This window comes from Cydia pomonella, chromosome 1 (assembly GCF_033807575.1).
Source record: "Cydia pomonella isolate Wapato2018A chromosome 1, ilCydPomo1, whole genome shotgun sequence".
In the NCBI taxonomy this organism is placed as follows: domain Eukaryota; kingdom Metazoa; phylum Arthropoda; class Insecta; order Lepidoptera; family Tortricidae; genus Cydia; species Cydia pomonella.
The window spans coordinates 7,790,719-7,814,975 of record NC_084703.1 but is presented as its reverse complement, the minus strand read 5'-3'; the positions used below and the strand labels follow the sequence as shown (position 1 = coordinate 7,814,975).

Genomic DNA, 24,257 nt, shown 5'->3' with positions numbered 1-24,257 from the left:
GGTATGTACCAAGTTTTAAATATTAGTAGCTTCTGCCTGTGACTTCGTCTGTGTGGGATGATAACGATGATGATTGATAAAAAACACTAACATCGGTTTAAGCGTAAGCAGGTAACATACAGACAGAGTTATTTTCGCATTTATAATAATAGTACGGGTAGCTAAGTTGTTGTGTAAATATTTTATTTTACGAGTAGTAGTTACTACTCGTGTTCTAATAGTGATTTAACCTAAGGCCTCGATCACACTGGCGATTTGCGAGCGAGTTGAAAACGAAGCGAGCACGCAGCGAGTTCGCCGCGAGGGCACAACGATCTCGCAGCGAGGGTACAACGATCTCGCCGCGAGGGCGCAACGATCTCGCCCCGAGCGAATAGCAATCAATTCGCTAGCTAATCGCCAGTGTGATAGGGCCCTAAGAAAATGAAATACATAGGTAATCATCCTGTTATGTAATTCAGGCCATGTAGAAGTAAAAGAGCTCTGTTACTACATTTTGTTGCCGTTTGACCTCAGGCTATAAGAACGTCCTTGTCGTCTTTATGTAAGATACTGATTAGATTCTTATAATAATATTTGTACAAGCATCCATTGTATTATTTTAGTTTATAACACACTATTGTGGTAGTTGTGGTACTATGGTTAAGTACTGCAGAAGTTGGTACCTCTACTATTTTTAAACATCATCTACCTCGCGTTGTTCCGGCTTTTAGCAACAGCTCATAAAGCGCCTGGGGTCCGCTTGGCAGCTAATCCCAAGTATTGGCGTAGGCATTATAGTTTTTGCAAAAGCAACCACCTTCTGATCTTCGATCTCAGAGGGGAAACTGGGCCTTATTGGGATTAATCTGGTTTCCTAAGGATGTTTTCCTTCACCGAGATACTTAAGTTTCTAAAACTCATTTTGTTTGCTGTTTCAAATGGTTAAGAACTTGTAATACTTAATTAATTTCGCGTGTGTGATTGATTGTCTATTCTTAAAATGAAAATGTAATAAAAGAAGAATGTTAATAATGAAATGTCAGGAACAAAAGCGCGTCGCGACATAAAAGCTAAATGCAGCCTCCGCTAATAAACACGTTTATCAGCCGCATAGCTGCGAAACGAGAAATGTCCTATCATCTCTTAAGTGCACATTTTGTAAGAAGTTAATTGCGTCCTTCGCAAAAAATCTGACGTCGCTTCATACAGAGGAAATCCGCTGATTCCCGGAAAAAGCAATAAATCTTGCCTAGCCGCAGATAGTGGGTGGGGCGGGGTGTGAATATGCGTACTCCTGTACGGTCCCGGGTGCAAAAGGCAGATCAATAGGCGGGCGTCCTGCTGCTGGCTGTGACTGCCCGCGGCGGCGCGCCATTCGTCGCTCGACCGTCGCCCGTGCGCCTGTTGCCCGCTGCTCCCGACTACTCGACACGCGCGACGTCAGATGGAGGTAAGTTCAACTATTATCACAACCTGTTTCAGATGCACCAGTGTATAACATAAATGCTTTGAACGCGTTTAATAAGTTTCTAGATTTACGTGCATCTGATTTATTACTTCGACGAAGTTTTGTTAACATTTCAAAATAGTTGCGCCCAACGAATCGTTGACTTTTTAAAGTACATATTTTTTAAATGACGTTCTTAAAGTGTCAGAATCCACTGTTATCTGATTTAAAGTTTCATTTTAATTAAAACTAAACCGATTTGCGTTTTTGTCGTCACTATCGAGATCATATAATACTGTGGGATTACCTACCCTACTTGTTTAAAATGTAATCAATTTTCCTATCGGTTGTCAACCGAAATTGATCTGTCAACGGCGAGTATAAATTATGCAAACAAAAACAAACGTTTACTTACATTCGTTTGTTCGGATTGTAAGCATCGTAGGTTAAGTAGGTACCCATTAACAAACAAATTTAAATTAATGTAGGTAGCATGTGGAAAACCAAATTTACTTAGTTCATTATAAGGGGTATATTGCACACAAATTATTTAGGAGCGGAGGGGACGACTTAAGAGGTTGCGCGCAGCAGGGTAAGGGCGAGAGGTTTTTGTTTGTGTGCGTTATCTCGTTAACAGGCAAACTGTGTTTGTTTGCGTAAACCCATGCAATTCATCCTCTCTCTCTAGCGCACGCTTTGATTCCGTAAGCATTTTTAGGATTTCTTTAAGTGGGATGCCGCGGCGTACGTACCTTTTTTTTGTTTTTTAAGCGGATTGTCTAGGTGCTTGTTGTTGATTTATGTAACTGCTAATGGGGTGCCGTTTAAAAATAAATGCGGACATTTGTCACTGGCGATGGCGAAGGATGAGTCGTTGCGTTGCGCCTGAAGGCTGATTCTGAACAAATTCGTTATGAAATGAATTGCACACTCGTAACTTAAGGAATGTAAGTAACATTCGTTATTATTTTTATTGGACGTGGTTAGCGTTTAATTAATTTCATTCATTCATGCATTTCATTTATTTATTTCTATAATACATTGTGTTAGAAAACGAACTAATTACATGCTTACAATTTAATTAAACTAAGTAATGATGGCATACCTCAGCAAGTACCTAAATAAATTTTCAATTATAAAATCAAACAATTAAATAACATTTTATTTTAAAACCAAATTAGTCGAGACTTTTAGATACATTGAGGTAAACATTTAAATCTGTTAAGTCGGTCTGCCGCAAGCCGCAACCCTTTTTTTCTAGAGTTGTCCTTTCGGGCAGGTACTAGCCTACACAAAATGTCGGAACACCGACAGACTAACTGTCTCGTTTAATATTATTTATTGATGATAAAAAGCACAAGTGACAGTTGTGTTATTATCTAGGGACGTGGCGTGGGTCAGTTAATATTAGACGGGCGGATAAATAAGTATGTATGAAAGTCATTGACTGCTATGTATCTACACAAATTAATTGCGTTATTAACGTGTTTATATTGGAATGTACGAGTAACTCTGTGATATTGATGCCCTATTTATACAGTATGTACATCTTAAGATGTCTACTAAAAATAGATTAGAGTTAATATCAATAAATTCGCAATTTGGAGGAAAAAAGAGCATTACGAATTGACATAATTATTGGGTAGGATGTAGGTACATAAAGGTTTTGTCATTCATGTTATATAATATCATTTAAAGTTGTGAAGCACACCTGTGTTTTCACCTATCTTTCACAAGGTAGGTATTGTCTGATTGATTACTACGTACGCAAATAAGGTAGATAATAGACGAAAGTAGTTATTTGGTTTACAAGGGGGTGAAGTTGTTGTTTAACCCCTAGTGATAATATTGATACCCAAGCAAGCGAAAGTTTCCAAAGTTTGAAAAGTGTAAATCTTGAGCGTTGCGAGGGTTAAACAAACTTGGCTCTCGAGTGAAACACAACATTTTTCATCACACCTACGCGAGGAAAGTACTAACTGTAAAACATAACAAATGGTATTCAAACGAAATTTATTAAATATATATATATACCATTCAAAATTATATAAGTCAGTCAATTCTACTACCCAACATGAGAAAACAACTCAAATTTTCCATCAGGTAACTTTGCCACTCTTGAGGATACAATGGAGCTTTCTTTTCAGTTTTTGAAGTATTAAACGAGCTGGAGTAATAAAAATATATTCATATTATACAGTTCATTTGAAAGTGTACCCAATGAAATTAAAATTTACAATTCTGATTGTAATTGCTTGCTTGCTGAGATTAAATAAGCATTTTAATTCGTCTTACAAAATGCCGCCAGCATCCTTGGTACAATGCCTCAGGGGCCTATTTTAGATATAAGCTAGGTATAGTAATCATCTGTATATATCCATTTTGTCTTACAATTAACATAGCGCTTATTAGAACCGTACAGTTTATCAACCTAAAAAATTTAGGGGTTGAATAAATAAATGAACTCATCTCAACCCTAGGCCACCAGCTACGCAGGCAAGGGTTACTTTACTACTAAAAAGAAGTGTCCGTTTTCAATAAAACTTATCTTTTTGATACCGTATAAGTAAGATAAAACTACTACGTTCCTAAATTCGAATTTAAAATAATTTTTAAAAGTTATTACCTATATTGTGGTAGTTGTGTTGATATATAAGCCGATTTAAAGTAGACCTTCACTACTATATTGTAACATTTAAATAAGGTCGTGATACTTATAGTTTTCATTAGTTTCATTATGCAATGGGGAGCAAAATAGGCACATTTTATGGTACATACTTTTTTATTAAGATGTAGTTCGATCTAGTTTTGAAACTCCTAGTTCTGAAAAATTAACTCAAAAGTGAAATACGGTAAATATTGCTCCAGTGTGTGTATAACTAATTATATCTATATGTGTTAAACAAAGTCGAGTTAGTTAGGTAGTTACACCGTTTATAAGTCAAGAACGTATGGACCGATTTTAATGATTTTAAGTTTGTTAAATTCGGCTCATAAATAGAAGAATGTTGAATTTATTGAAACGGATAGTCTTAAGGCATGTCAAAGAATTTGACAAGCATACATGGGCTCGAAAAATTCAACCTTTCTTCGGCAGTATGGTAAACCTAAGACTGTAGTAGCAAAAATGAAAATATGACTGTAAGAGCGTTTTCACATTGCTCCGCCCGATATCGAATGTCGGATGGAAGTAAAATGTAAGACCTATTTATGTGTTTTTCTGTATTTATTGATTCATTGAATAAATCATTATTAGTAAAAAATATGGCATATGGCATTCTCCTGCATCTGTTTCTCTCATGTTTTTCTCATTGACATAGGTACTCAATGGTTTTTCTCATAGGCGCCTTCCAGCATCCGATATCGGAAAGGCGCTTCCAATAATTTCAGCCATGCTCAGCTGTCGGGCCGATAATATTTGTTTGAGTGCGTATGTGCAGGCATAGCGTTTGTTGTGGAGTGCGTGTCCGCTAAGGACGGCGCGCCCGCGGCCTGACTAGGTAGGAATCATACATCCGAAATCGGATCGCACAATATGAAAACGCTCTAAAACGAACTTAATTGTATTTACATTTAATATTCCCTGCTTTAGTGCTAAAATGAACCAATTGAGTGAATAACTAAGATCAATTTGATATCAATGGATTATCGTTAAGTGGAGTGGACTTTGTAGGTAGGTCCATATTAATATAATTCTATCAAGCGGGCCTAACAGCTCGGATGAGCATTCAGTCAGGCCTTTCGATTTTACGGTAATGAGATATTGATTTAGATAGTGCGTACTAATTTGACAGTATTTGACAATAGTTTAGTATCTTTTCCTTTAATAAATGTGTATGTATATTTGACAGATTAAGTCATGTTAAGTATATAGATATTCGTACTATTTTATAGTTAAGTAAATAATTGATTATTGTATCATAACAGTCGTAATAGCCATTTGAAAAAACAGGTACAATTTGCAATGTCTTGCCCGATAATCAAACCCGTTATCAATGCTGCAGTTAATTGAAAATGAGGGTTTGCAAAAACACCGCTACCCTGAATTAGCCTTTAGTACATAACTTCGCCTTTTATTCATATTAAATAATAATTCCACTATAAATTCTATCATGGGATTTATGGGCGTATTATACGTTTAGGATTTGGAATAAGTTTTAGTTAGTATAATTTTCATAATAAAAAATATAGGCGTATTATGGGACGGGTGACAAAGATATTTATGTAGCTCTTTTTATTGTGAGTTCAATGGATATATATTCCTTGGTAACAATTTTATTTTAATATTTTACTTGGGCGAAGTTAGGATTCGATCCGATAGATACTATAGCCAACCCTGATAACGGGGTATGCCGATAATAAGGTAAATAATTGAACGAGTTTTTCGATAGCTGTTACGGCTGTTCTGCGAAGTAAGGCACGGTAGGATTGTTGTAATTCAAGTTCAAACGGTTTGAGAGAGTTCGAATATTTGCATTCATAGTCATTGTCATAGTCATATTTTATTAATAAACAATTTTTTATTGTATTTGAAATTAATTAACATATTCGTTTTATTATCTAATATACACCAACAAATCTTATACAATATTAAATTTGCCTGCGTGATGGGCTCTCTGCCAAGAGGCCAAGGGTTGGAGGGTAGATTTAAGTATTTTTTTTTTAGTTTGGTTTAGTTATATTAGTTTATTTTATAAGTAGTTATAATTCCTGCAACTTAAATTTAGGTTGTATATACATTATTTTATAATAAATATTTTCACTATTTAAAACAAATCTTATAAAATATGTACTTATTACAAAACATAACGTAAAATGAAATTGTAAGTCATATTTCAAGAATGAATAATAAATAATATACGAGTATGTTGTACATAATAATAAGAGTCTCGACCGACACCTAGAGAGACTCTCGCTGGGTGGCTGGATCAAGGGTCAGATGCAGAAGGCGGTAATCTTAGATACGGCGCGTATAGTACATCGGTTCCTCTCTCTGCGGCCCTGACCACCGGCAGCTTTGGCCCTGTGCCGGAACCCGGTTATTTTTTTTAATCATCTAACTTCACACTGATCGATACGACAAAATGTATGAAATGAGTCGTGGCAATTAGACGCAACCGCAGACATATTTTCAGAGAACAGTCAGCATCAATAGTGGTATTAGTGGTGAATGAAAAAACGCGACAAACGCAATGATATTATATAGCCATTCATAGGTTAAATAGGTAGACTATACTCATACATAAGGAGCATAAAAATACTTACATATTTATTTACATATCCACGAAGAAATTGGTCATTTTTGATTAATTTTCGCATTCCATTCATCTTTGTCATATTCGTTGTTAAACATAAGCTTGTCTCTTATTTCTCTTTCGGTGTGCGAGAGCTCGTTAGTACGTGCACATTAAATTTATCGCTTGATGCCGAGGCGCGACTAAAGGCAACTTGTACAATCTGTACAAGATAAGCCCTTCAGTTATAATATTATTGGCCAAACATATCTGCTACCATAGTTTTATTTTTAATTGACTTGAGTTTAATTTGTTCAAAAATTTTATGACACAATATGTAGAAATTCTACTGTTTTTTTTTATTGAAATGCTATTGATACATGCAGAATGTTGCTAGTAGCGGCACGATTTTTTGATGCTCACTGTATTTACAATACAATATCCTCTGATAAATTTCTTCATCTTACCTATGACAAATATCGGCATCAAAGTGATTTATTTATAGCTGTCTAATTAATTTCCGGGGCTTTAACAGAAATATTATTACACAAACAGACATTTTATCGCTAGATACCGGAAATTAGAATTAGGTACTCATAGCTAAACGAATGTTGTCTGATTCTTCAACATTTTCATTATATTTGTACGGTTAAAAGTAATAATCAGGTATATTCACGAGAGATTTATTCTGCTAATATAAAACCGTCTAGCTAATCCAAATACTTAGGTACATACTTTAATTAACAGGTGTAAATATATACGATTTCATTTATGTGTGGACGGTGTAATGAGAAATAATAGTTAACACCAGAATAATATTTTATATTGCTTATTCGTTATATGTGTATTTCGGAAAGGATTTATTTAATCAAAGTATTTATTAACTTCCGGAACTAATGGAACATTAAATATCTCTCACATATGTAGTAAACAACCCTTTAATGGAACATGCACCAGAAATAGGATGGTATAGACAAATCCTGTAAAACAAGTAATTACCGTCAGTTTTTAATCTCTGCCAACATTTTACCATATACAAGAGCTGCTTAAGTTTATTTTTCATTGATATTTGTTAGTTTGAAAATTAATGGCGCCATACAACATCCCATGACTGGAGCAAAAACAATAGTTTTAATTGGGTAATAATATTTAAACCAATTGCAGTAGCTTTCATTAAATACATAGAAAACATAAAGGACGAATTGAACATTCAACTTTTAAAGCATAAAGCTGTAGAAATTTTACAGATGTCGGGAAAATTTAAAAAATAATCCAAATTTTCTCTTAAATGTCCCATAATTGGTGCCGTTAACATAAATGCTCGCAAATCGGTAACGTAAATTTTGGGCGCCATTGCTGCCTAGCGTAGGCGAATTGGAAAAGGCTTAACAAAACAACGGTTCATTTGACTAATTAGAGCGACAACATTCAGGGAATTGCTGGTTCCATTTCCAAATGTATAAAATAAATATTAACTTTCCACATGTATACACCGTGTTTTTTTATTTCCGTCAATTTGAAGGGTGCATTCCTAAAAATTCCTTAAATTATTCAACTTTCTCAAAGACACCGTATTCTAATTAACTCCATTTCGGAGATAACCAATAAAAAAATTACGTATACACTTGCCTTAGGGCCTGTTATTGATTAGTGTTTAGTACGAGTGTGTACATTTGCAACTAAACGTAAATACTATCTCGGTCGGACGATCGATGTTCGAAATGACATTGATATCTCACATTTTTCAATTATTTGGTTGAATTAAATGTAATACCCTTGTTACAACAACGCTATATGTAACATTTAATTACTTTTTATATAATAAAAATAATATTTTTATAAACTATGCCATTTAGTTACCTTAAACGTACTTACCCATATCCCGGAGTTAACGGAATTCAATAAAAACACAGTGTACATTACCCGCAATTCCCTGAATGTTGTCGCTCTAATTAGTCAACCATATGGTTTTCTAATTGCATTATGGTATTTTCTAAAGACACCTAATTACCAAAATCACTATTACATATCTATCGAAATACGCGCTTTTTCATTTGCTTAGTGTATTAATGAAGGCAATTATTTGAAAAGCGTTTGAATTAATGAATATTATATATCCTCATGCCGCAGACCGTACGAAATGTTTGCTAGGGAAGTTAGATCCAAATTTTATTTTAAAATCGGTTTGAGTTTTATTTGTTCGAAAATTTTATAATCCAAAAGAGATGCTACTATGTTTCTTTTTTATATGAAAGGTTAAATTCCATATTTTTTAATACTTAATAAAATTAATTTTTAGCATAAAGCAAGTATGTACATAGAAGTGTTGAAGTCCCTGACTTTTGAGCAAGGACAAAACCTGTGTTACAGAAGTCAGTGTTCTCTCCTAGATAATAGAAACTATTATGGCTTATTAACTACATTGAAACAGACTGTACATCTTAATGTACATTGGGCGGCATGGGGCTAAACTGAAAAATTACAATTTTCATGGGTACCTACTTACTTCCATTTCTTTGACGCCAGTCAATAGCTACTTATTTAGGAATCCAATTTACAATCCGAGCTGAAAATGCTTGATTGTGATATTTGTGACAGCCAAACGTCTTGAAAGCGACTAGTCTAAGGTATAATATATAACCAAATAAAAATGGACACCAGACGCTTATTGTTATTAATTATTATTGGATCTGGATTTTGTCTGAAATAAACAATTTTTTTTATTGGATAAATATTGTCATCGTTTTTCACTTTTGTATGAAGAAAAAAACACTAATTTTTTTCAACTTGTAATACTTACCAAAAGTTAGGTTTCTTTAGGTCTTAGAATAACGAAAATGTTAAACAAAGTATGGTTCTTATATACTTTTAGCTTGCTCTTCAAACGAGGTAAAAAATAGCTAAGTTCATACATACACTAAATTGTAATCATTGGTATAGGACTTCTTACGCCATTAAAAAGTTTTATTTGGCAACAAATTATACTGTTATATTAAAAAAACTGATTATAAAGAAGTAGAAATAAAAAAATCCCTATGGCACGCCGCGCCGTTTAGGTATAAAGTTAAATATCGGGTTAAAATATAGTAATTTTGGTTTTATTTTGCAATGCTATTTTATTGATTGCATAGTTCAATCATATAAAAATATCAGATAAAGCAAAACTCACATTTGAAAATTTAAGTAAGTAGGTAGGTAGGTTGGTTAGGTTTGTATGAAGTTTTGAATAAAGTATATACCTATTTTGAATACAGATCGTAATTATACTTAATTAGGCAACTCTTGAAATATCCAAATTTTTAGAAAATGACCCACCCTATTCCAACTGTCAATAACGAGATTAGCTTAAAGGCATATAAACTACCTACACTAAACTGACTAGATGAACTTTGTCTCGACTGTTTGGAGGCAATCTGCATTTCAAATGAAATGAAATGAAATGAAAATCATTTATTTCGAGCTAAAAACTCATATAGTGTTAGTACATACAACAATTATTATTTATCTACCTATATATCTAAGTTAGTACAATATAAACAAAACAATAAATACCTAAAACTACTTAACATAATCTATGTCGATGATGCGTTGGTCCGTTGGGTTCATGCAGTTGGTTCCAACGCCTCATCAGTGGGCAGTCCACTCTGACGACAAATACGTTTAGGAGACTGTTGGTGCTACCCTGCAACCTATGCAATAGGGATGCCGCTCTTTTACGCATAATAGCGTAAAAGTCATCCGTACGGGCATCGGCGAACATCCCTGATGCACTGCAGTACCGAGGCAGACCCATCAGTATCCTAAACGCATTATTATATTGCACACGCAGCGCATTGTACGATCGCTGCGAGAAGCTGGTCCACAGGCTGCAAGCATAAAAAGACTGACAATAAGCTTTAAAAAGTGTAACCTTTACGTCATTGCTACACTTTGCAAACCTGCGCACCAGCATATTGCATCTGACCGTCAACGCCCTGCGCTCTCGTTCCAAATCAGGATCGTCATTAAGGCTTTCGGTGAGCCATTGACCCAGGTACTTAAACCGCTCTACTCTCCTCAGGGCGGTACCATTTAACTCAACCCTAGGAACTTCCTCTAGTTTCTTGTTGCCGGCCCTGAAGATGAGTAGTTCACTTTTTGTAGTGTTATACCTGAGCCCATGTCTCTCCGCATAATGCTCACATATTTTTAGGAGCTTCCTGAGCGCTCTGATTGAGGGAGCCAGCAGCACCATATCATCAGCGTAACTTATGTTGTTGAGGCAGGTACCGCCAATGTTACAACCAACCTTGGCGCCACTGAGTTCCTCAATCAGCCCGTCCATATATATATTAAATAGGGTCGGAGAGGTTACCCCCCCCTGCCGCACTCCACAGTTCAGCACGTATTCGTCTGAGTGCACGCCTGCCCACCGCACAGAGTTGATTTGGTTGCTGTACCAGTATTCAAAGACCGCTAATAACTCTGCAGGGAGACTGGTCTCGGACGACACCTTGCTCCACAAGATGTCGTACGAGACCAGATCGAACGCTTTGGAAAGATCCAGAAAACAGGCGTACACTGGACTATCTTGCTTTCCATAGTACTGGACTGTACTTTTTAAACAAAATATGGCAGATTCCGTCGACACTCCTGGCTGGAAACCGAACTGAGCATCTTTAGCCTTATAGTGTTTCCGAAGCTGCCTATCCAGAAGCCTGTCCAGCACCTTAGCAGTAATTGTCGCCAGCGAAATCGGCCTATAATTGCCCAAGTCAGACACATCCCCCGTTTTGTTTTTTATTATAGGCACAACAATAGTTTGCATCAGTGCACTCGGCAGGTACGAGTGACTAACACACAAATTAAACAATAACGCAAGCACTCGCGGAAGATGTGTCCCAGCATACAGCAAGTGCTCGATACTTAGTCCATCGTGTCCCGGTGATTTCCCCGTCTTCATGGTTTTAATGACAGAAGAAACATCACTTACCGAGAAACGAACCGACACACTTGATGGACCCGCACCGAGCACCGGCACAGACCGACTTAGCGACGACTTCACCTGGAAATGCTCTTTAAATAAGTTGGCTATATCAGTGGGCTCACATTTACCCGCAATGCTCACAGGCAGGCTTGGTTTCGGATTAAGTTTACCCGTTTCTTTCCAAAACTTGCTAAAGTTTTTTGCTGAGTGATGGGTCGAGATAATATCCAATCTAATCTTTTGTTGATTATCTTGACACCACTTCAGCCTAACTTTGAAATCTTTACGTGACTGAATCATTAGTTCATAAATGTGTCCACTAGTAGGCCTATTAAATGCTATCCACTGCTGAAAGTATAATCTAGCCTGACCGTGAGCATCCTTAACATATTTGTTCCATCCCGTAACGTGCTTATAACGCCGTTTAGTACTTAATTGTTTAGTAAAAGTAGCTGCCTCACTTAGCGTAGAAATTATATTATTATACAAATTATCTATATATTGTCTATGATTCAAAGGTGTCACCCATGAGCTTAATTGGAAATTCCCTCTAAACGCCGCCATGGAGAGGTTGGCGGAATAATCGAACGTCCACAATTCGCTTAAGCTCATTGTGGCAACGAAGTCGGTGGTCGAGGTCGAACTCATGCAGCAGCACTGGGGACTAGTGGGAACAAAGCATTGTAATTTAGGTGCTTAGGTACACATGCTCGATGTTAGTGAACGAATGTCAACGCGTTTGTGAATTGTGAAGCATTTATTTAACTGGCCATGTTATTTAGTAGGTATGTACTTATGTTTGGGTCATATATTGAAAGCTACACCCAAGGCCAAAAGTATGGAAACAAGGTTGTTTTCTTTAATATCTCATGTTTCTGTCTTTGTTTTATTATTGTAACCTAAAATTTACATTAAGCAACCACAAAATAATCTATCAAATATCAAAACATCCTAAAATGTTGTCAAAAATATTTTAAAAAAATTAGGAAAAAGTAACATATTTAATTATACCCTTTTAATTGCTTTGAAAAATGTTGACCTGGCAAATATCATAGCCACAAGTTGATTAATTTGAGTAATTTACTTTTAAAATGTTCAACTATTATATTTACCATTTTGTTTCTAATGAATAGTATATTACATCGCTAAAAAAAATCGCACTTTTCTATTAAAATATGAGCTTGTTTCTATACTTTTGGCCGGGAGTGTAAATTAGAACCACTTTCTGACATTCGATAGAGTCAATTTGGTATACCTACTTGTGAAAGACCGTTGGCCAATCGAGCTTATCTATGATGGAGACCAAAGGTGGCGGTGGAATACGGCAAAGCAACGCAGCCTCGTTGAGTTGGGATTTGTTAGAATCGTCTCAAAGAGTACGATGACTTGAAATAAATGTACAGTCGTCGGCAAAAAAATATCATAAAATAAAAGTTTACGGATTAAAACAATACAAAAGTCTAATTTGAAGTAAGAATATTTAATGATTACGGTCATAGACTTAAATAGGGTTCAAGCTAATGTGGTTGTCAATACTAACGATATGAAATGTCCAATGTAAAGTAAACCTAAAATAGCTCACTAATTAAAATCCGGGACTATACTTATATGATTGTGCAGTAAATGACCCAGCCGGTTTAATATAGCTATTAATTATTAGCATATATACGGTCGTAATACTAACTTACAATATCGAAAATAAAAACACTATTAATAGCCTATTTACTTACTCTATTCAATTAAGTAACCTGTCGAAGAGACTCATAAACTTGAATTTTTTGGTTTGATATTAAATGTATGCAACATGGCTAATCGTCCGTTTCTCGTCAATATTCATAAGAAAAGTCTGATAAAAGTCGTACGGAAACATCCAACATGAGTTCGACGCGCATTTATGTTTGCAAATACATAATCAAATCAATCACTACCTACATACTTACCATTAATACATAAAGATGTGTCTTTATACTTAAACGTTTAAAAGAATGCAATTTAAATACCTAATAAATTCAGTAAAGTCCAGTTTTCCTAGTACGGTATGCTAACTTGTTGGTATATCGAGCAGCGGAACGCAAAACACCATGTTGGGTTTAAACCCTAATTCGGTATAGGAATTTGGTACAACTATGTACTTCTACAAATTCAAACTGTTAGGTATGCTGCCTGACCTGCGAGTAGGCCTCCTCGGGTAGACCGGGGGTGGAGTGGCATGAAAGCACATTGATTAACATGCAACCTTAACACAAAAGTGGACCCGCACGAAATCGTCTTTTCATACAAACGTAGTCCTCATTTTCCTCTCCGGACATTAACATTATTGAAAATATTTTGACACCATTTGTTGTATATTGGTCATTAGTTATGCCCCTGCGTCTGATTTTTTCGTATTTTTCAAAATTACTATGTTTGTATGGAGAAGCGGCCACCCCCTTTCCTCTTAGACAAAATCCTCCTTTCTGGAAGCTCATTAATATATGGCCTCTATAATGGGCCATAAAATCCGTATCAATTTTTAATGACACAGATTCCTAATAACATATTTGCCCTGGTAGGGTAAAGTACATATGAATAAGTGAAAAGATTTTCACCTCTCATCACCAAAAATCTACACAAAAAACCCGATAGAGCTAACATTCTTGGTTTTTGTAGTCAACTGACAGAAACGAATTATTACACGAGTTATTTTAAAATCCGCACGGAACCAGTGTATCGGGCGCCGGAATAGTTCAGCCGCCACTGGAATGCTTTAAACGGTTTTCGTTGAAAATTCGAACAAAATGGAAGGAAAATTCTCTCGTAGTTAGGCCAGAATGCCAGGGATGTTGTTAAAACGACTAACGGTTCTCTAGTATTATAAATTAGATCTCTGGTTGCACGTAGATGTTACAATCTCGGGGGCAAAGTTTCACCGGGTTATCCGAGCGCTTTAACCCGCATGCAGTAGATTAGCTATGTAGTTTGCCATAGCCAGGACGGGTTGTGCCCTTTATACTACCCGTTAAAAGTTTATTCGCAAAAAGGAGAGTTTTAATAGAAGCGCCTTTGAAACTGAGTTTATTAGTTTACACAACATACTGCTGTTGAAACACTGGCTTTTGATTATAACTATATTCATTTTGCGCACTGAAGTAAATATCTAATCTTCGATATAGATTACATTTGTGCCTATTAGGAATGAATATTATTAGGTACCTATAAACTTCAAACGTATCTTAAGGTTTACAGTTCTAATTTGCTTACATTAAGGCGAAAGTGGAGATCACGCGCGAAATCGCCTTTTTATACAAACGTAGCCCTCATTTTCCTCTCTAAATATTAACATTATTGAAAATATTTCGACACAATATGTTGTATATCAACCGCAGCTATTACTATTATATACCGCTATGTTTTTTTTTTTTCGAATTTCTAACCATAGAACCTAAATGGTCGCGTACTCGTACTGTGCGGTTCAAGAGGAATTTCCTTCGGCGGACGCTCTGGCTGTGGAATGAACTCCCTTCTGAGGTTTTTCCGAGGGACTACAGTATGGGGTTCTTCAAAAAAGGAGTGTACAGGTTTTTAAAGGTTCAGCAACGCGCATGTAACACCTCTGGAGTTGCAGGTGTCCATAGGCTGCGGTGACTGCTTACCATCAGGCGGGCCGTATGCATGTTTTGCCACCGTCGTGGTATTAATAAAACCATTTTAAGAGCATTTAAAAATTTGTATGAAATATGTTTATCTCCCTTAATTTTTACAATAATACAAATATCAAAAACGTCAAACGAAGGAGCATAGCTATGGTTAATATACATCAAATTATGTAAAAATATTTTCCATAATGTCAACATCCAGAGAGCAAAAAAGGGGACTACGTTTGTATGGAGAAGCCGCCGTCCCCTTTCCTCTTAAACTAAAGTCAAATTTGAAATACCACTTAATAAACACTCAAGAACAGTCGTCTCCTTTCCTCCCGCCCGACAAAACTATTTATACTTTGATCGATTCGTGTACCGATCGCTTAGCAACTACTCGGCGACGGGTAGGTTCGGATGCGATACCCTACTGCTACGATTTAATTACTAAATGTAAATATTCATTATTCCCGCTGGAGTTTGGCTGTTCGTTGATGGTTAAATGTTTATTTTATTTTGGCTTATGATTTATTTTAATGCGAATGCCTTCTAAAGAGCTAGGAATTAATAAAACACCTATTAAAATATAACGGTATAACCATACAATAAAAAATGTTCATTTAAAGAGAAAATAAGATCGTCGATACATCCGCCGAAGACATGACGCCAGCGATGCCATGATTCAACTAATTACCCACATAAAAAAACGATTACGCTTACGCGACGGTTGGTGCTGTTGTCAGCAGCCTGCAGCATAGCCGCAAAAATCGAAGTTCGTCAATTGCGGGCATTTTTCTCTGTCGATCGCATTTACGTCTTAGTGAGAGTAAAAGAGAAAGATTCCCGCAATTTGCGTATTTTGATTTTCGCGGTAGGCTCCTAGCACTCCACGCGTTTCGTACTCATAACTTACGCTTACGCTCCGTGTGCTGAGGGCCCAAAACAAAACGTATTATCTTCAAAACATGTGTTCTCATGTAGCTTTCATACACTAACATTTGTTATAATTACCAACAGTATGCCGCAGTAAAAATGTTTTTCAACATATTTTGAGTCACTTTATTTTGTGCATTGCGAATGTTTTACGTTGCTCAGCGCTCTCTTTAATTTTGCAAATAGTTACAAGTTAATAAATTACTTTAGCATGTGCGAATGTCTATTTAAAATAATGGTGATTAATGAGTTGGGAATTGAGAGTCTCAAGACTCTCAAGAACCTAGCTGCTGACATACAATCGAAGTTACGCTCTCATTTTACGAAATAGGGATGACATGAACGTTCAAGTAACATATATCTATTTCTGGTACTAGTTTTACTTGCTAGAAATTGTATGAAACTTGAATGAGTGGACATTGTATATACAAAACTTCTGCTAAAGAAGAGACGCTTTACCAGGGGGCGGAAACTAGAGCGTTCGGGCTTTCTCGGCTCTGTTCGGCACGGCATTGTTCCGAGCAATTATTTGGGTTGGCACAACTTGATGTCCTTTTGCGTGCATAACCACAGATAATTACATGAATTTTGACAACCCTAAATAGCCGAATGAGATAGTTCCATATGTTAGAAACGGACAACATGATTCATTGATTAGGCACTGAATCACTGCCAAACTTCGGCTTTTGGAGGAAGTTTTCTTTTTGTACGGTAGTACTATTAATTATTCTGTGGCTTTACAGATTGGTTTTTGTACATTGACCCTTCTGTTGCTATCTCTATTGCACGCACATAGTTATACATATTGCTGCCAAACTCGCACAGTGACATTGACAGCCGGTATCGTGGACTAATTATGCGCGTGCAATAGAGATAGCAAGAGGCCGGTCAATGTTCGAAAATCTATGTGAAAGCGTCTCTGTTTTACCTCTATTTTCTCTGCTTAACAATTTTTACCAACGAAAACAACCTTAATACATAGACATAATTATTACATATGTTAGGTATGTAAATGTTCATGTAATTTAAGCATGTCGTTCTAAAATCAGAGGGTAATTTATTTTTGTATGGGAGCGGTATTTGACGGCAGGTTCGTGTGTCTCTTAAGGAAAATGCTCGCCCGGCTTCTTACCATTGCCATCCAACCTGAATACAATAGAAATCATTTATTGTTTACCGTGTACAACCGTGTGTATGTGACCGGCTAGCATGAGTTGCGTTCTCGCGCGCGTCTCCATGCATGCTGCGCGACTTCAAGTATGGACTCGCGCGGGAGAACGCAATTTGTGCTAGACGGTCAGGTAATGCGACAAGACACTGGCACTTTTGCGCCTGGTACTACTCGCAGGGGTTTGTTTGTCTAAACGTAAACCCCCTCATTCATAAACGTGTACTAAAGTTACGATGCCGCTGATCATCGTTTGTCCCTTTCCATCATACCAATACGTCGAACACGCCGTTTAATTAAAAAACTGAGATTATTAAAACTAGAAGCTAATAAATTATTTTTCTAACGGGGGTCGTATTTATAAAAATTGTTTTTCACAAAAAAAATCAAAACTGTGTTTGACCTTTTCAGTGAGATGATGAGGTTAGAACTTCAACTTCAAAGCATTGACTAACTTCTTCAAAGGTGTGCGATCTGAGCACGCGAACCGAAAATGCCGCTTATTCTGTGAATACATAGACAGATAACTGCGTATTAGATTCGCAGGGTAGCGGGGCAGTTAGGGTGACCAGATTTGATTTTAGGTTTTACGGGAAAAATGCATTGGAAATACGGGATTCGAGGTTAACATACAGGACAGGCAGTATTTTTATTAAAAATGACAATTAGTTTTTTTATTACTAATATTTGGCATAATGCTAAATTTCTTAATGAAAGACTTTAAAAAACAATAATTAAAAACTCAACAATTTTTATATTATCTGAGAAGGAAAGTGTGAAATAATAAACTAATAACCTATACATTCATTGTTGCTAATTGTTGTGTTGTTAAATTGTTTTTGTTTAAGCTGTATCTCTTAATGAGGTGTGCCAATACATTAATCTATACAAATTTTGATTTTCTTTATTTTCTTTATTACTCTTAAAACAATCACAGATCAACAATTTATAATTACATATTTGGATAACAAAATGTGGATTTATTAACTAAATAACATATTCTTATCATTAAATGCCATTGAAGTATAAAATTACGGGACAATATATTGTCGGGAAAATGAAAAATTCGTGTCATCTGGTCACCCTAGCGGCAGTGCATGCCCGGACAAAGACCATGAAGGTGACATTCCGCTGGTAACTGCAGCTGCATTACTGTTGCGGCATTGCTGCTGCGACGTTGAAGCGGGTGCTGTCACTATATTGACAGTGACAGCACCAGGCATTACAATGAACACCACGAAACAATCGAAAGTTATGACATGTCATTTCCATGTCGGAAATTTACAAATCTATTTTTTTTTATCCGTTAATTTTAAGGGTAGTCAGGCCAAGATAAGTTGCCAGCAATATTGGCAGCCTAGACAGTGCAAGTCTTCTTCTTCCTCGCGTTGTCCCGGCATTTTGCCACGGCTCATGGGAGCCTGGGGTCCGCTTGACAACTAATCCCAAAATTTGGCGTAGGCACTAGTTTTTACAAAAGCGACTGCCATCTGACCTTCCAACCCAGAGGGTAAACTAAGCCCTATTGGGAATAGTCCGGTTTCTTCACGATGTTTTCCTTCACCGAAAAGCGTATCGCGAAAATATTTCTTGGCTGTTTCATACATTTTAGCTGGTCCATTTTCTATGGGAGGGTAATTTTTGTTTTCGCGGATTCGGGGTTGGTCCCGTAGTAAAAGATGCTCAGTATAATCCCAAAACCTCCCTGGCAACGGGAATTCACATATTTTTTGGCCACCTTGTATATATTTGTTACTACATGACATTTATTAATTCGTTTTAATGTTTTTATATTTTAATTAATTTACTCTTATTAATCTTTGCTGACATTAATTATTTTCAATATCTTCTTAATTTTATAATTTGAATAGTTTTGTCTTTTAACCAATTTTACCAATGATTCTAGTCGAAAATTATAGTTGTTATAAGTTTTTGTACAAGTGCATGGCGACTTCATCAATAAATTCATTCATAATTTCTCCATGCAATTTCGCAGCGCACTGTACCTATCTCGTTTTTGCATTTTTTAGGTTTTAATGTAAATATTGCTATGTAAATACACATGAATTAATTTTGGACATTATTTAGGTGCATGTTTAGTATTAGGTAAAAACTTTAAAATTTGCATGTCACTGGGTGACAAGGTAGCTTGGCTCAGTTAACTATAAACTGCAACATCCTATGTATACCCTATCTTTCGCAAATAAATAACTTATGACTTATGACTTATACAGCTGTAATTCTTAACATTAATTTTTATTTTCTTACTTTGTAAGTTACTAACACAAATATGGGCTGTAAATGCCTGAAATAAATTATTATTTAATTTAATTTGTTTCAAGAACGTGTCAAATATTTGTCCACATTTGACCGGCCCTCAAATACAAAGTTGTGGCACGTATTTTCACCTTTCCTATAAGACTTTGTTGCGATATGACGGACCTGCGTAGGTACATAAAAAAAACCGCCAAGTGCGAGTCGGACTCGCACAGGATGGGTTCCGTACCATTATCTATAAAAACGGTCACCCATCCAAGCACTGACCCCACCAGACGTTGCTCAACTTCGATGATTGGATGATAACCTCGGGATTGGAAAGAAATATTTATTTTATTATGTTTTTGGTATTTGTTGTTATAGCGGCAACAGAAATACATAATCTGTAGAAATTTCAACTGGCTAACTATCACGGTTCATGAGATACAGCCTGGTGACAGACGGACGGACGGACAATGGAATCTCAGTAATAGGGTCCCGTTTGACCCTTTGTGTACGGAACCCTAAAAAATTAAGGCTTCAGTCATATTGTGTGCATATCCACACAATAACCTGAAAACGATACGCATGGCAGATGTTATTAGCCAACAACGGCAGCTATAAAATAAAAGCTACCTAGTTGAAGTATTTTCGACCAGCGCTCCGTGCTTCCCGGGCTTATTTTGATTTACCGCGAACGTTTGTGGGTAGCGGTAGCGTATTTTATACCCATAGACAAAATCCTGAAAATCCTTTACGAACTCCGAATGGTAGGATAAAATTATATTAAACATTCGGACCAAATAAGTTTGTCCTAGATCACACCGTGTTTTTTTGAACACCTTTACTTTCAAGGATACATTCCTGAGCGTAAATTAAATTAGGTACTTTCTCAAAGACCGGTATTTTTAACTAATTTTTGTTTTGAAGATTTGTTTTATGTGGAAAGGCATATCCGAGTGTGTACATTTGGCGCAGGTATAGTAACTTAAAAGATACGAGTGTATAGACGAATGAATTTTGTCTTTGTCTCCAGAATAAACACTGGATGTGGCTGGTCGGCGGCCTTGTGCTGCTGTCCATGGCAGTAGCCTCCGACGGCGAGGTCTGGGAGGAAAGCGACCACGAGGTGCTGATTCGCAGTGAGAGGGGCGCCAAGAACCGAGGTCAGTGACTTAGACCCAGTGGTAAAAGCTGAATGATTCAATATCGTTCACACGGCGTCTATGCGGGAAAGCCGTCTAGCCGTGTGAACGATTTTGTAAGTTGCCATACAAATGATGTAGTCACTACAGTATTCGATAAAATCCCGTATACGGTATATGGGAAAAATTAACGTCGTTTTTTTAATGACGTAGGGCTAAATGCATTTACGCATCTCACCCCCGGGCTAGGGAAGCCCCTTGGGGGGTGGTATGTGGGACTCGCTCCTCCAGTTACTTCCTCTGCTAACCCAGCAACGTCCCCTGTGGCGTCAACCGAATGGAAGCGGGATAGCCAATTGCCATATAGGCAATCCCTGGCTGGGGTCTTTAGTTCAAAAGTTTGAAGACAACTAAGTCAGACCGCAACCGCCGAACCAACTTTACAACACAGCTTCCTAGGGTTACCGAGTTCTTTCATTTTATGTGGCTTCCATCAAATCTTTGATGATTTCGCCAGTGTCTACAATGTCTCTCGCATAGCATGATGGCGTTGTTCGGTAGGTAGTTGCTTTTAGTAAAGTGATAGCCTTGATGGATTGCCGGCTATTGACAAAAGAATAGTTAAACGAGTTTCACGACTAATTCTTCATTAGCTGCATATACTTCTACGTTAAGTAGTTCACTGCGTAATATTTAAGCTATCAAAGTATCAATAATATACTTCAAACAAAACATTAATGAGCAAGAAAAAAATCTCGAGCCGACTTCGCCGACCCGGGTTATTGACTTGACAAACTTTGCTTGACAACTTTAACATGTGGGAGTTGTTCGGGGATACAAGATCTTCCGATTCCATTCTTGTAAAAGTGTATTAAAGAATGTCTCGCATGATAGATAACTTTCAGGGTCCGGCTTGCCCTAGGAAATATTTTACTATTGGATACGGGCTAACCTAAACTAATAAATAATTTTGACGGATGACGACATACATAAATCGTTTTAAAATTACGGTATTTTACTGCTGCCTGCTTTTAATTAGTAGTTTTTACAGGGAGTAATGTCCTGCCTGACTTGTTGTGCGTGTCAATGCAAATCAGTATTTCTCCCTGATTGGCACGGGGCGAGGAAGCGGAAAAGGGGGCATTACTGCAATGTTCAGCCAACAGAGTGCAGCACTAGCATTACTTGTACTAATAGTTTTTTGACAAGTTTTTACTGTGTCTTTGATGCATCAAGGTGGGTTGTTAACAGCGAGTCTACCGCGATCTACCGCGAAAATTTAAAATTTTCGTTTACTGCCTCTCTATCGCTCGAATATACATATATGCAAAAGTGATAGAGAGGCAGATAACGAAATTTTGATTTTCGCGATAGGCCATCAGTTTGTGCTAGTAGAGCCCTCTACGCAGATTTTTGCTTAATATTCCCTATTCACCCCCGCATCCGTGCCAATCCTGTAGTAGCAGATATCATCAGCTGATCGAATTAAACTGTTAGTTGTCTACGGCATCATACGAGATTTAAGCTGTTTTTTCATTTTGTTTTGTTGTAAAACCTTAAAATATAGCTCCTTCATAATAGTACATTTCGACGCTAGTGCGGAAAGTAAGACATTTCCGCACGTGTATCGAACGACGTTTTTTAATACAGAGGGCCTACCGCGAACCACGTTCGACGTGTTACCTCTCTGTCGCACTTGCAAATTTGTACGTAAACGTAACAGGGTGGCAACACGTCGAACGTGGTTCGCGGTAGGCCCTCAGTTGCGAAAAAAATAAGAAAAACAACAAGTATTTTTTTATGTTTGTTCTATAAGACAGAAACAATTGTAAAGATAAAAAATTGTACTATTATTACCTAAGTATCGTTATTTACGATATAATCGTGTATCGTACAAAAACAATATCAAATGTTGCCTTCCAAGAAAAAAACGCCTCTTCTTTGACAGGCGTTTCGGCAGCTATTTCGTTCCATTCAGACAACTTATTAAAAACGGTTTTTCAATATTAAAAAATAACCGCGTTATAATGATGAAGAAATAAGTAATAAAATATGAAGTATATATGTTTTTTAGGGTTCCGTAGTCAAATGGCAAAAAACGGAACCCTTATAGATTCGTCATGTCCGTCTGTCTGTCCGATTATGTCACAGCCACTTTTTTCCTAAGACTATACTGACTAAACTATAAGAGCTATACTGTTCAAACTTGGTAAGTAGATGTATTCTATGAACCGCATTAAGATGTTGACACAAAAATAGAAATAAAACAATACATTTTGGGGGTTCCCCATACTTAGAACTGAAACTCAAAAAATCTTTTTTCATCAAACCCATACGTGTGGGGTATCTATGGATAGGTCTTTAAAAATGATATTGAGTTTTCTAATATACTTTTTTCTAAACTGAATAGTTTGCGCGAGAGACACTTCCAAAGTGGAAAAATGTGTGTCCCCCCCCCCCCCCCCCCGTAACTTCTAAAATAACAGAATGTAAAATCTAAAAAAAATATATGATGTACATTGCCATGCAAACTTCCACCGAAAATTGGTTTGAACGAGATCTAGTAAGTAGTTTTTTTTTAATACGTCTTAAAATTAAAAAAAAATTTTTTTTTCATCAAACCCATACGTGTGGGGTATCAATGGATAGGTCTTGAAAAATGATATTTAGGTTTCTAATATCATTTTTTTCTAAACTGAATAGTTTGCGCGAGAGACACTTCCAAAGTGAAAAAATGTGTCCCCCCCCCCCCCCCTGTAACTTCTAAAATAACAGAATGAAAAATCTAAAAAAAAATATATGATATACATTGCCATGCAAACTTCCACCGATAATTGGTTTGAACCAGATCTAGTGAGTAGTTTTTTTTAAGACGTCATAAATGGTACGGAACCCTTCATGGGCGAGTCCGACTCGCACTTGGCCGCTTTTTATTCTTACATTAACAGTAGGTTTTTATGTTAATTACGACTTTTAAAGGAACCTAACATTAACACTCATCAATAAGTAGTCATGAATTGAAACAAGTATAAATAAAAAAAAATGGAAAAGTGAAAAGCACTAGTTCGCGAAAATCAACTTTCCGCAGGCTAACTGTATTAAAAAATATAATTCAAGTTCGCGGCTTTGCGCCGTGATTTGCGCACGAGTGTGGAGGGCCCTCAATAAAGCCAAGTCGGATAAGGGCCGAGCGTCGAGCATCCTTTTCGGACATGGTATGGTGCATTCTTAAAACAACAGACGAACCGACTACGAATGATTCAGAATTCAGATACGACTTTGTTCCGCCAGAGACTCATGGAACTTAATGAGAAGCCCGAAAGAGCAACGTTCTTACGAAAATAGATACTGTTATACCGTCGCAATTAAATTTGCTTTGACGCGGGACGTACGCGGCGAAATAATCAAAAGGCTAACGAAATTAGATGCGCGACCGAGTGTCACAAGAGATATTCTTGTTTTGTGAATGCCCGTCTTCTAAACGAAATGTGTACTTCTTGTGCAGATCA

General features: G+C 36.8%; 1 protein-coding gene across 1 annotated transcript in view; it reads left to right on the top strand.

Annotated features, from left to right (window-relative positions):
* Nucleotides 1–1,293: 1,293 nt before the first annotated feature.
* LOC133526760 (uncharacterized) overlaps nt 1,294–24,257 on the top strand; it is a 41,948-nt gene continuing 18,984 nt past the window's right edge. Inside the window, exons 1-2 of the mRNA XM_061863519.1 lie at nt 1,294–1,432; nt 20,640–20,769. Of these exons, the coding sequence (XP_061719503.1) occupies nt 1,427–1,432; nt 20,640–20,769 (136 nt within the window). The 5' untranslated portion in view covers nt 1,294–1,426. The remainder of the gene's footprint in view (nt 1,433–20,639; nt 20,770–24,257) is intronic.